Below are 11,355 nucleotides of genomic sequence, written 5' to 3'. Positions count from 1 at the left end.
GCATCCCGAGGCATCCGAGAAATGCAGGGTAAGGCATTCTGAGATTTCTGGTGCCGTCTCAATTTCCCCCTGAAGTCGGAAACTCTAATTGCTGGGCTAAGCCTTACCACGAAATCTGCCGGGTGCTGAGCCACGATTGTCGTCGTCATTGGCGCGGTCCTGGTTAAGAACCGTCTTGCCCCTGATTTCGCGCCGAGAAATGCATCTAAGACCCCTATATTTGTCATTCTTGTCTACTTGGAAAGGTGTCACTTGATCATGTCTCCCACCACCATGATTCCGGACAAAGTCGACCAGCCACAAACGGCCGACAAGACCCCATGCACCGGGTCCCGGCCCCGTCCCGAGGGCCGATCGCGTCGACGACATCATAAGTCTAGAGGGGGTTGCAGACCCTGCAAAAGCCGCCGGGTAAAGGTATGTGCGTGTTCCAGCTGCCGGAATAGACGAGAGACTTACGAATGCCCTTTCAAGTGCGACGAGGTCCGGCCCGCCTGCAATGTCTGCACCAAGAGGGACGTCGCTTGCGAATATTTCGACACCTGGCGCTGTTTGATCAATCGCCCGGATGAATCACCCAAGATTCTCCCTAGCCTACATGAGGCCCGAGATGGATTTACAGTTTCACCAGCGCCCTCAACACAGACGGATCCCTCGAGCATCCCGAGCAGCATAGTGCCCTCGCAAAGTCTCTTCCCTGAGGGCGTCGGATCCCCAGAAGATCGCCTGCTAGATCTCCGTCTGTTCTGCCACTATCTAGAGATGACGACACGGTCGACCGACGTGCAAATGTCCTGGGCTTTCTGGATAGTGCAAGAAGCGTCGCAATCACCGCCTGTCATGGATGCTCTCCTCGGCTTTTCGGCCTTTCATCTGCGACGTCACCACAAGCACGACGAGGCTCTGCGTGACGCCTCTCACAGGTTCATGGCTCGCGCGATAAAACGTCACAGAGAGCAGCTCAGGGCAGGATTCAACGACACCAATGCTGCGAGCATCGTCGCAACCTGCGCCTTGGTGACTTTCCACTCAGGCGTAAACCATTCATTGCTAAGCTCAGATAATGGTGACCACCGACTGCCTGTTCACTGGTTCCGCTCATTTCACATGACGATGCAAGTCGTTCGGATGGCCCGCTTCTTCAGCCCAGATTCGGATCTATGCCGAAGACTTGCAGGGATTGACAGGCTCCAGCACGAGATTATGGAGAGGGAAGTCGGTGGCAAGTTCAACTTTCTACTGGAATATATCGATCCGCTGGGTCCTTCTGACGAGGAATCACTCCTGGCTTACGGTCAGGCTGTGGCTTTGCTCTCATCACTCTACTGCGACCTGGAGCATACAACGCCGCTCCTCTTCTTCATCACCGTGTCCACTCGATACGTTGACCTTCTGGGAGCCAAGGACCCTAGAGCATTGGCCATTCTAGGGTACTTTTTCATGCTTGTTAAAAAGAGTCGACAATTCTGGTGGGTAGATGGGGCCCCCGAGTCTGAGTTTGCTGCCGTCATGGCATTATTACCGCACCGATGGAGGCCTGTGATGGATTGGGCAGTGCTGGAGTTTGCTCACCAACAGTGTTTGGCTTAGCGCCTTGGTTTGGCTGCTCTCGGTAAGACTTTAATAGAGCCCGGATTTATATTCAATACGAATATCTAAGCCTCAACACTAGCTTGGTAGGATAGCATCAGGACACTACCACATGAAACCCACCTCTGAGCCTGACCCATTTAAACCTTGCCCAAACAACCTGCTCTGGTAGCCTCCTGGATAGCCCGTGTGTTCTATCGTGAAATGTTGAATCAGGACTGTGGCCACGCCTAAACCAGTACCTTGTCAATTCCATCCTTATGAGCCCCAACTATTGTTGTCTGTAATGATGACAAGAAGCCATCGGTCACTATATTATCCTTCATAGCGAGTCTGAGATAGCTCGTCAGCTACAATAGCCAAACACAGTTCTTAATACATGATGGCATTAAAGTCCAATGCTGTAGAACACGATAAGGTGGTGAAACTATTATGCGGGGACAGGTTGCCAAACCAAGCTTTGCGAAGGGGACTGGGTAATCAGATGGAGGCAATGAGTCGTTCACCTCGAGGGAGCTTTCGTTCGTTCATTGTGTGGAGCTCGCATGGCATGCAACAGCAGCAGGGTTCATTTGGAAAACCGCTGCAGTCCAATTATCAGGATGGTTATCCAGTTGATATCTCCATAGCCTAGGGTAGGGGTAATTCGTAATTCTGTAGTGTCAGAGTGGTTGCATGTAGGGTGCTTAGAATAAAGCTATTAGTTGTGCTTAATCAAGAACGATGACATACGTTTAGACAGCATAGCTAAAGCGAACGAAAAGGTAGCGGTACGTCACCTCGTACTACCACAGTCGCATGAAGATCAAACGTGCGGGGGATACAGGGGTATTCGTCGTTTCTTGGACATTGCTGGCTTTCCTGAAGCTCAAGGCACCAGCCGTAAACCGGCAACCATCTCCCTCTTGCAGCAGAGCTGAAAACAAGACCTTATCATTGCGCTCGCCAAGGACTAAGCCTTGTCCCGCCCTGTTTTCAAAAACCTGTTTTCTGGTAACACGGCATGGAACCGAGTCAGCATGGGCTTCTAGAAATGCAATCCCAGCCAATCGAAAGGTGCATATTTGGCAGAAGCCGCCTTACCCGGGCGTGGGGCCATGCACTGCGATTTTCAACCTGCAGTGTAACAGCCAAGTGAGGCCCTCCAAAGCCTCGTTGTCTTGGTGTGCCTTGGTCCCCCCCAAGGCCTGACAAGGACCCTTGATTTCCCAAGATTTCTATCAAAGGCTCCATAATCGAGACCTTCCCCAAACAGAACATGGTGGTGACCCTCCCCCGCAAGAACCTTATCTCTGCCCCCTGATGCAGTGCTTCTAGACTCAATAGCCAAGCCTTTCGATGCGAGCGATAGCCAGGTTGTCCTGCAACAGCTTTGGCCAAGACCCTCCCCCGCAAGGCCAACTCGAGTTGGGTGATAACGTGTCGTAGAAAATGCTGATGATCCCCCGCACAGCCCGCTCAAAGATTGACTCTGCCTTAATGTCGTTGCCTCGTTCTGTGTTTCGGGCGCCTTGCCTTATCATTCTACCATGAAAGCCTTTCTTTCATTCTGCAGAGGTAATATAATCTTTGACCCCTCCATTTGATGGTCGCGTCCTCGTGAGTCGTAACTCAAACAATGCCTGGACTTCAAAACAACGCCTACGCTGCCGTGTCGATCACTTGGGGAGCAGCCCTCATCGCGGTGATCCTGAGGATCTACGCGCGGCGACTAACGAAGCAGACCTGGTGGTTCGATGATTACTTTTGTGTCTCTGCATTTGTGAGTGTGGTTGTATTGCCGGTGGAGCTTGCACTTACAGTCTCTAGGTGTTTGGCAGCGCGTACAACAGCGTCATCATCGTTTGTAAGGCCCCCGACAGCTAATACTGATCGTCAGTGTTGACCAATCTAGGGGCTATCGACTGGTATCTCGGCCAGGAACTCGATCCGACTCTCTCCAACCAGCAGAGAGAGCGCATCCTCCTGTACAACAGGCTCCTCATGCTGTGCACAGAGTACTGCTACGCCTTCTCCATCGCGTCGTCCAAGTTCACCATCCTAAGCCTCTACTGGCGCCTCTTCAAACACTCATCGATCAGGGTGCCGATCCAGATCATGCTAACGGCCTCTCTCGCCTGGATTCTCCTCCGAATATTCATGGTCTCGCTGCAGTGTATCCCGCTCAAGTTCTTTTGGGACAAGTCTATCAATGGCCGCTGCGGCATTGACGAGTCGCAGTTCTTCTTTGGGACGGTCTTGACCCATTTTGTCATGGATATTATAATACTCATCTTGCCTATCATTGAGGTTAGGAAGCTGCATATGAGACTTGGAAAGAAGCTGGCTGTCATCGGCCTCTTCCTGATCGGCTCTGTGTAGGCCACTCCGCCCATCACTTGATGTACAATCAGCTGACGATGCAGTGTCTGTGTTGCCTCGATAATCGTCCTCATCGAGTCGATCACGTATGATGAAAAGACTACACAAATGCCTCGCGACGTTGCCCTCAACTTTATCTGGGGAGACGTTGAGGTCAACGTCGCCATCGTCTCTTGTAAACTAACACTTCCCACCTCAACCTCCCGTTCCATAGCTAACCCAACCCAGCTTGCTTCCCTCTCCTCCGTCCCGTCTTCAGCCTCATCCTCCCAAAGTCGTTCCTTAGCTCCTTTAGCAGCCGCCACCACACCAGCAGAGCGACGCGCAGCCACCACATGAAGCTAGCCACGATTCACATACGGACGAACAAGGAGAAGGGAAACGACGAGTCAAGCTCGACGCATCAGCTAGCGGATCTGGAGCAGGGACATGGGGCTGAGCCGATCCAGACGGTTATATCTTCTCACCCGCGCAGCTCGCGGAGCTCGAGCAGTGGTGAGGGAGATATGGAGGGGATTCATGTAAGGAACGATACGGTGGTGAAGATAGTGCCTGCTTGTCACTTGAGAGGGTGATTCTTTTTGCGTATGATATTCTATGAATACAGTCTTCTTTGTTCTTACGTTGAATGCAACCCTTCTTTCAGCTCACATGGAAAGATACTTGGCTACGTAAAACTAACAAGAGTGATGCCAGTTGCTTAGTTGCACGTCCCAGGAGCTCCCACTTTGAAACATTTGAAATCATCTATTACATAGAGCTGCCTTGATCTACCTATACAAAGACCACGGACTTTGGGTATGGAATGGAGTGAAATAACTTCCATTAGAGCTCCTCCTGCAAGGCGTTGGCGCACTCCTCAATCATCTTCTGCGCACCAGGTTCCAAGATATACTTTTCTGCGTTGGTAATAGTCCGGTCAATGGCCTTGACGTCGTCCAACTCTCCAATATCCTCCTCAACCCGCTGTCCAAGCATCTTCCACTTCCACACGCCATCCTCCTCGACGTAGTCGGGAAGTCCGTCGCCGACGTTGAACCTCCAGTACTTCTTGCCCATCGGTTTGGGAGCAAAGGCGTTGATGAGAGAGCGGAAGAGAATGTTTGTGATGTCGCTGTTGGTGGCGATGCCGGCGATGCTCTCGGCGAAACCTTTCACGTTGCGCACGTCGCCGACTGATTTGGGTGCTGGGATGCCGGTTCCGATGCTGAGGAAGCAGTTTGTTGAACGAGCAGGGCCAAAGACACTAAGAATTTCGTTCCACAACCTAGAAATGTCAGACTCTAGCTATATCTACACAGGAGAGTGATTGACTCACCATCCAAGGGGGTTGTTGGCTTGGAGCCCACCATCGAGGAACTCGTGGCCATCAACCTTGAGGGGAGCAAAATACATGGGAGCGGCAGAAGTTGCGCGAGCCGCCTCCCACAGTTTGATTCCTGGAAGAGCCGACTTTTCCAGGGGGTTCTCGTAGGAACGGAAGACCATGGGTGCTTGGTTGTTTGCGCCGTCCTTCTTTGTGGCCATCACGAATCTATCATTATCATACCTTGTCAGCGCCATACCACCAAAAAGACGAGAAGCTTTGAGCCACTTACACCTTGCAGGTCTTTGAAGACTCCTCGTCAAGGAGAAGCACATCATCAGGGTTTCGACCGAGCTGCTCCTTCACAAGATCCTTGATGCAACCTTCCAGAGCGCTGGCGTCCCACTTGGAGCCAGTAGCGATCAGACTAGCCTTTGTCCACCGCTTGGAAGAGAAGACAATGTTCATGAACTTTTTGTAGCTAGCAAGGCAGTCTTTGACTGTCATTTGCAGACGTCCAAGCATAATGGCGATGAAGCTGGCGACGACATTAGCCTTGACTCAACAGAAGAGTAGAATAGAAATAACATACCCTCCTGTGCTGGTACCGCCGATCAGGTCAAACACCTCGCATGGCTTCTTGCCTGGAGCAAGCTTCTTCATGATGGCATCGAGATGCATCAGAGCCGCAACACCGCGAACACCGCCACCATCTGTACAAATTAGCGGCGGTAATGGAACGGACACTATGTTTGTATCTTACCTAGCGACAAAACACGCAGGGGCTTATCACCGGCCGACGTCAACATCTCAGCACGGAACAGAAGATCTTTGGGAGGCGTAGATATTTGCATCGAGTCCGAGAACATGCTGCTGTTAACCTCCTGGAAGACCTCCTGGATGCTGAGGACCGTCTCCTTTGTCTGGCCAAACTCGAGCGGATCTCGAGCAACCGGCGCAGCAATGTCGAGGACCAGATAACCTGTTCGGGCCTTGATTTTCCAACCCGGGAAACGGGCACATAGACGAACTGCGATGCAGTTGCCCTCCTTCGCAAAAGTCAGTCATCAAGTCAATCCAAGCTGTTGACAGAAGGATGAAGGCTTACCTCGAGAAGTCGGAAAATGTCATGATCTTTGGTAAACTCGGCACCCTCCTCCTAAGGATTGTCAGTTCTGTCTCTCGATTTTTTTTTTAAAAAGCAACTCATCCAGTAGCGTACCCAATCATACTTCTTGCTTAGGAAGCGATTCTTGTGACTGTCCCAAACAAGCTTGATGCCGTCCTTGATTCTAGGCTGCTTCGAGTACTTGTTCTTGAGGATGGCAATCTCGAACCAAGTCCAGTTGCCGGCAAGTTCATCATCGCATTCACCTTGATCACGGGACTCGGCTATGAGCCTGAGGCTGTGGATTCGCTCGATGGTGTGTGCATCGAGGGGCTGGCCGACGATTAACATGAGCAGAGAAAGGTCTGGTTAGGCTGGCATACCTGCGTATGGAACCAGATGGTATCTTCAATCTCGGGACCAGTACCCTCAAGTTCCTTCTTCTTGTAGCAGGGGACGGCGTAGGTTCCCGCAGGAAACTCAGCAGTGGTGTCGCCGGGGAGAACGGGGAGTTCTTCCAACTCGGAGGCGGTAAGCATGATGAATGGTGGAGGTATAAATATGGAAAAAGGATGAGAGCGAGTTGTGATGGTTTGAGGAAAACTGGACTGGGCTCGATCCAAGATTTTATATAGTCTTGTTGTCGTCTAAAAAGGGACATCTTCCGATAGTCTCACGCTTGGCAGCTCTAGACTTTCTCTTCAGCTTCCTCCTATCTGCAACATGGCTGGCTGTAAACGAGAACCCTTGCTTTTCCTAGCAGTTTGACCCGCCACTAAGCAACGGCCCGCACCCGTTGCTAGGTCTAGATGGTTCGCGGGGGGCGCCGCTGTGGAACTTGATCCGGCACTAACGAAGACGCTATTGCTTTGCGGCTGGCTATCGATCTTTTTCGAGACCATTTGGCGCACCTTGAGGTCTAGACTGCTGCTCAATCAGGACATGTGAGGCCTCTTTACCGAGTGAAAGATACGCCAATAGCTCGCTCCCGAATGCTGGCGTTTTCCCCTTACAGATTGGAAAAAGTGTGCCGATCGCTTGTCTGCGCCGCTCACTTATCAAGTACTCCAGGTAAACAACAATAAGCATACCACTCTTTCGTCACATCTATATTGTTAAGATACAGAAAATCTTGCATTTTGTAGTCGTAATGATAAAGCTAGAAGCGACATCACGTCATGCCTGCCCCTATGTATTCAAGACCCCCTCAAGGTGTTACTGAAAATCCTGCCACTTGCTCTGTTAGCGGCTTGTGAAGATCTTATGATGGATAATACATACAATGCAGATTCTCAGTACATTGTGTACGCTCCCATTTAACACTCGTCGACCGAGCAGAGGTAATGGATCGCGCCTGAACAGGAATAGCTCCAGCCGTTGCAGACCGAGTTGGGACCGTTTCTCCCCTCACAATGACCAATGATCTTGTTCCGATTTCCCGCCCGGTAGATGTTCCTTCCACTTCCGTTGGGCACGAACTCGTAGATAATACCCCCGTTGCATGGGTTGCATGGGCTGCGTCCGTACCACACGCCGTCCTTGCGTTCCATGGAGAGGTTGCAGCCCTTGCATCCGTCGTCGCCGACACGCTTGATAAGGCCGTAGGACCACGATCCCGGGACTTCGGGATGGAAGCCAGTGTCGCAGGTGCCCTTGATGAGTTCGAACTTTACCGCTCCACCCAGAGAAGGTAGGAGGGCCACCAGTAAGGGAAGAGGTCGCATGATGAGGTCAAGGATGAAAGACCGAAGGAAGGATATGTTTAGAGAATGCAGAAGCTCGGGGAACTGAGTCAGAAGGCACACAGAGGGAGGGCCTGAGGTGGTGCAGTGTTGTGCTGGGACAAGAGCCTGATGACGAGCAACGTGGTGGTTTTATATCCTCTCGGTTCACGTTAACCGAACCTGAAATTTCTCTGAACCTTGGCGAGAAGAGGTCTGATTCTCCAAAGGATGCATATACATGCTTCTCATTTCGAAAGAGGAAGTTGAAGAAGACATCCCTGCTTGCTACTCGGTAAGGTAATGAACTCCTCACCATAGGCGGACTCTCGTGCAACACTGCACTCGTTGTGAAGTTTCAAGCCATCAAGTCACAGGCCAATAATGATGGATTCCTCTTCTGTGTAAGCGATCTTCAGGCCATATCAATCTCCACACCCATGGCTTGGCATTCCCCGGAAATGGATATGTATGATAAGATGGTCCAGTGGCGGAACTCACTCGTACCAGCACCACTCGTTTGCTTGCCACGAGGCCCTGCGCTGCATGTCCTTCGCCAAGATATATTTCAAAGTCTAGCCAATGCTCCTGCACGCAACAGGCATCCATTAATGCCGAGTTCTCATACGAGGAAGTTGGTGTTCCGAAGGATTCGCCTAACTGGCAGGAGGATCAAAAGGCAACCCCAGTCTCGGCCCAAGGTCCCAGTGCCACTCGCCCTCAATCGCAAGCGGAAGGTTCCATTAGGGTCTTAACCGACGGGCCGTCTCGCAGGGTGCAGATCGGTCGGCGAACTGGTACCGCAGACTCGATTGGGCGCTTTACGCTGGATATAATTCGGTAGCGATTGAAGAGAAGTCATCAAATAAGTACACGGCCATGCTGGCACCAAGAGAGTCTGCGTTGGCCTCCAAGTTAAGCGGCCAAGTCACTGTGAGGTCGCCACGGATCCCACTTTCGTTCCGAACTTCCGATATTAGTCTTGTGGCCAGATCTGGTTCTCCAGAATTCAAGTAGACCATCAGGCCATCTTCACTTATATGTAGAGATCCGAAAGGCCACACAGTGAAGGCACATGCGAAAACGCAGGATCGTCATAAGCTCAATGGCGTTGAATGATCTCCGCCAGCAAGGACTCCCGTAATAGTCTATAGTTAGGTCCATGTTGTTAAGTTCAAAGGATGTCAAACTGTCAAGGATGGGATGCTGGCTCCAGCCCGGTCCGGCGGCTGTTATTAACATCCTGAGTAAGGTATGAAAAATATGCATGACTTAAAAAATCCCTATATTTGGCGTCTCCTCTCCCTCTTCTGATCGTTTGACTGTGACCGATAATTCATACAAGGAATCCCCAAGAAACTCAACAAACTGAAGGTGTGGTTTGATTGTATCACCATCTTTAGTAACATATGAATATTCCTTCAGGCCGAAGTAGTTTCTCACATCGAGGTCCCTACCCGAGTTATCGTAGTGAAATTCCTGCAGTAGTGGTTCGAGATAATCAGCCGATAATAGTTCCGAGTAGAGATCTTTGATGTCGTCTCCTTGCCAATCTCTGAGCTTGTTTTCGAGAATAGGCCCCGTTGGAATGATACGGTGCCATAGGACACCGTATCCTTCCTGGGCGTTGGATAGGGACCCGGCAAGCAGGAGGTGGGAACACAAGCCTCCGTCCTGGGGTGCATTGAGGAATATTGCCGCATGGACAAAAACAGTAGCCCAGCTCGAGAGTTTGATGCTCAGAATCTCCTTGTGTGGCGACATACGACGGGGCCCAAACTCATATTTCTGCCCCATTTCAGGTTGGGCTATCTTCCCTAATCGTATTTGGAAGATTCTTTGACGACTATCCGTATATCTATCAAGGTCATAATGTCGAAGAGTGATCGACTTTCGCTCAAATTTCGCGAGATCTACCTTCACTGCACCACCCAATTAGCGTTCACGCATTGATTGTTAGGTCTTGAATAACAAACCTCCCAATAGGCTCAACGGTCTTTCATGGTGAAAGTTGAGTGGCTTGTGAGTCCCCGCCATTTCCACCACCTCAGATTCGGCTTCGGGTCTTATCATCATCAAACCCGAGGCTTGGTGGCGGTAGTAGCCGTTCATGAGAGCCAATACAATCACAGGCCGGGCAAAAGATCCCGTGCCCTCGTCGATACGGCAATCTAGGACCGCCAATGATACCAGTTCTTCAGCGCCATGGGGCTCCCCTCTTGAGTAAACCGTCTGGACATGAAGTGCGGTCTCGACACCATCTTGGACCATCCCAATGTCTGTTCGGCCTGTCCATCGATGGAGTTTGTAGCCAATGTCAAAAGAAGACGGCTGTGATGCAAAGATGTGACCCGATTCCCTGTGCAATAAAATCGAATGATCCTTCCATGTGGATTGCTTCAAAATCTCTTCCTGAAGCCTTCGAAACGCCTTGCGTCCCTCACCGTACAACAGTGGCATGTTGACCTGAAACAGCCCCAACAAGCAGTACGCCATGTCCTCTGTTCTCGTCGTGGTTCGTCCAGCAGCCCAAGTCATTCTCTGACCGATGGGATACGCCTCAAGCGGAGTCTGTTGACTAAATTTCAACACGTGCCGGTCGATGCGGGTAATTTCAGAGATTGATTTTGCCAACTGGTCACGGCTGCCAAGAAACTCCCAGGAAGAGGTGAAGAATCGAACCTCGCTTGGCGCGATGAGCTCTTGAAGAGTCCATCCTCGCGTGAACCAACGGCTGAGCCCAAGAAGTTTAGCATCAGGTATAAGTATGTCCTCGAGATATGCGTAGCAAACTCTGGAGCGTTTATACCAGGAATACATAGAGTTGATGGCCTCTGAAAGTTCTGCACTGCTACTCTTATCGATGCAACAGGTGTCAATCCAGATGTAGGTGTAACCGTCTGACGCTGCCTGTGCAGCAGCACCTAGAACCTTGGAAGCACCGCGCCGCTCTCGCCAATCATGAACAGGCCCAGAGTCGAGGTCTTGGAAGAGAACTTCATCGTCTCCCCAGGTATGTGACAAAATGGCATACCCTGGAGTTTTCTTGCCGATAAAGGTCTCAAGTTGGAGGTCCCGGGTGTGGAGGAGTCGCATCTTATTCAAGAGGTAAAAGGCGCCTGAAGGTTTCTTAATAAAACACAAAATGACATAGTCTGACCAAGATAAACGAGGTGAGTCCATGCGGAGTACAACGCAGATCAGATGAAAAGGTGAGATGAGATTGGGGAGGATTCAACATGAACGGGCAAACCACTCATATGCCAATC

At 50.9% G+C, this 11,355-nt stretch overlaps 5 protein-coding genes across 5 annotated transcripts; 2 read left to right on the top strand and 3 right to left on the bottom strand.

The window, feature by feature from the left end:
• Nucleotides 1-273: 273 nt before the first annotated feature.
• Nucleotides 274-1,728, top strand: NECHADRAFT_99482 (uncharacterized protein; the record flags this gene model as incomplete). The annotated part of the gene is made up of 2 exons (XM_003052802.1): nt 274-417; nt 475-1,728. The coding sequence occupies 2 exons, from the start codon at nt 274-276 to the stop codon at nt 1,588-1,590; spliced, it is 1,260 nt and encodes a 419-aa protein (XP_003052848.1). The 3' UTR covers nt 1,591-1,728.
• Nucleotides 1,729-3,208: 1,480 nt separating this feature from the next.
• On the top strand, nt 3,209-4,526 carry NECHADRAFT_36119 (uncharacterized protein; the record flags this gene model as incomplete). The annotated part of the gene is made up of 5 exons (XM_003052801.1): nt 3,209-3,352; nt 3,400-3,436; nt 3,485-3,947; nt 3,996-4,126; nt 4,180-4,526. The coding sequence occupies 5 exons, from the start codon at nt 3,209-3,211 to the stop codon at nt 4,524-4,526; spliced, it is 1,122 nt and encodes a 373-aa protein (XP_003052847.1).
• Nucleotides 4,527-4,776: 250 nt separating this feature from the next.
• NECHADRAFT_77287 (uncharacterized protein) lies at nt 4,777-6,904 on the bottom strand (the record flags this gene model as incomplete). Its single annotated transcript, XM_003052341.1, has 8 exons — nt 4,777-5,218; nt 5,270-5,485; nt 5,550-5,795; nt 5,850-5,970; nt 6,021-6,306; nt 6,366-6,416; nt 6,480-6,698; nt 6,749-6,904. 8 exons carry the CDS (start codon nt 6,902-6,904, stop codon nt 4,777-4,779), a joined length of 1,737 nt encoding a protein of 578 aa, XP_003052387.1.
• Nucleotides 6,905-7,681: 777 nt separating this feature from the next.
• Nucleotides 7,682-8,089, bottom strand: NECHADRAFT_105961 (uncharacterized protein; the record flags this gene model as incomplete). The annotated part of the gene is made up of 1 exon (XM_003052340.1): nt 7,682-8,089. One exon carries the CDS (start codon nt 8,087-8,089, stop codon nt 7,682-7,684), a length of 408 nt encoding a protein of 135 aa, XP_003052386.1.
• Nucleotides 8,090-9,358: 1,269 nt separating this feature from the next.
• On the bottom strand, nt 9,359-11,269 carry NECHADRAFT_77285 (uncharacterized protein; the record flags this gene model as incomplete). The annotated part of the gene is made up of 2 exons (XM_003052339.1): nt 9,359-10,008; nt 10,063-11,269. 2 exons carry the CDS (start codon nt 11,267-11,269, stop codon nt 9,359-9,361), a joined length of 1,857 nt encoding a protein of 618 aa, XP_003052385.1.
• Nucleotides 11,270-11,355: the final 86 nt, after the last annotated feature.

The sequence above is a fragment of the Fusarium vanettenii genome (genome assembly GCF_000151355.1).
Source record: "Fusarium vanettenii 77-13-4 chromosome 3 genomic scaffold NECHAsca_2_chr3_3_0, whole genome shotgun sequence".
Lineage (NCBI taxonomy): Eukaryota > Fungi > Ascomycota > Sordariomycetes > Hypocreales > Nectriaceae > Fusarium > Fusarium vanettenii.
Note: the sequence above shows the minus strand (reverse complement) of the source record. Positions and strands in the feature narration are given on the sequence as shown.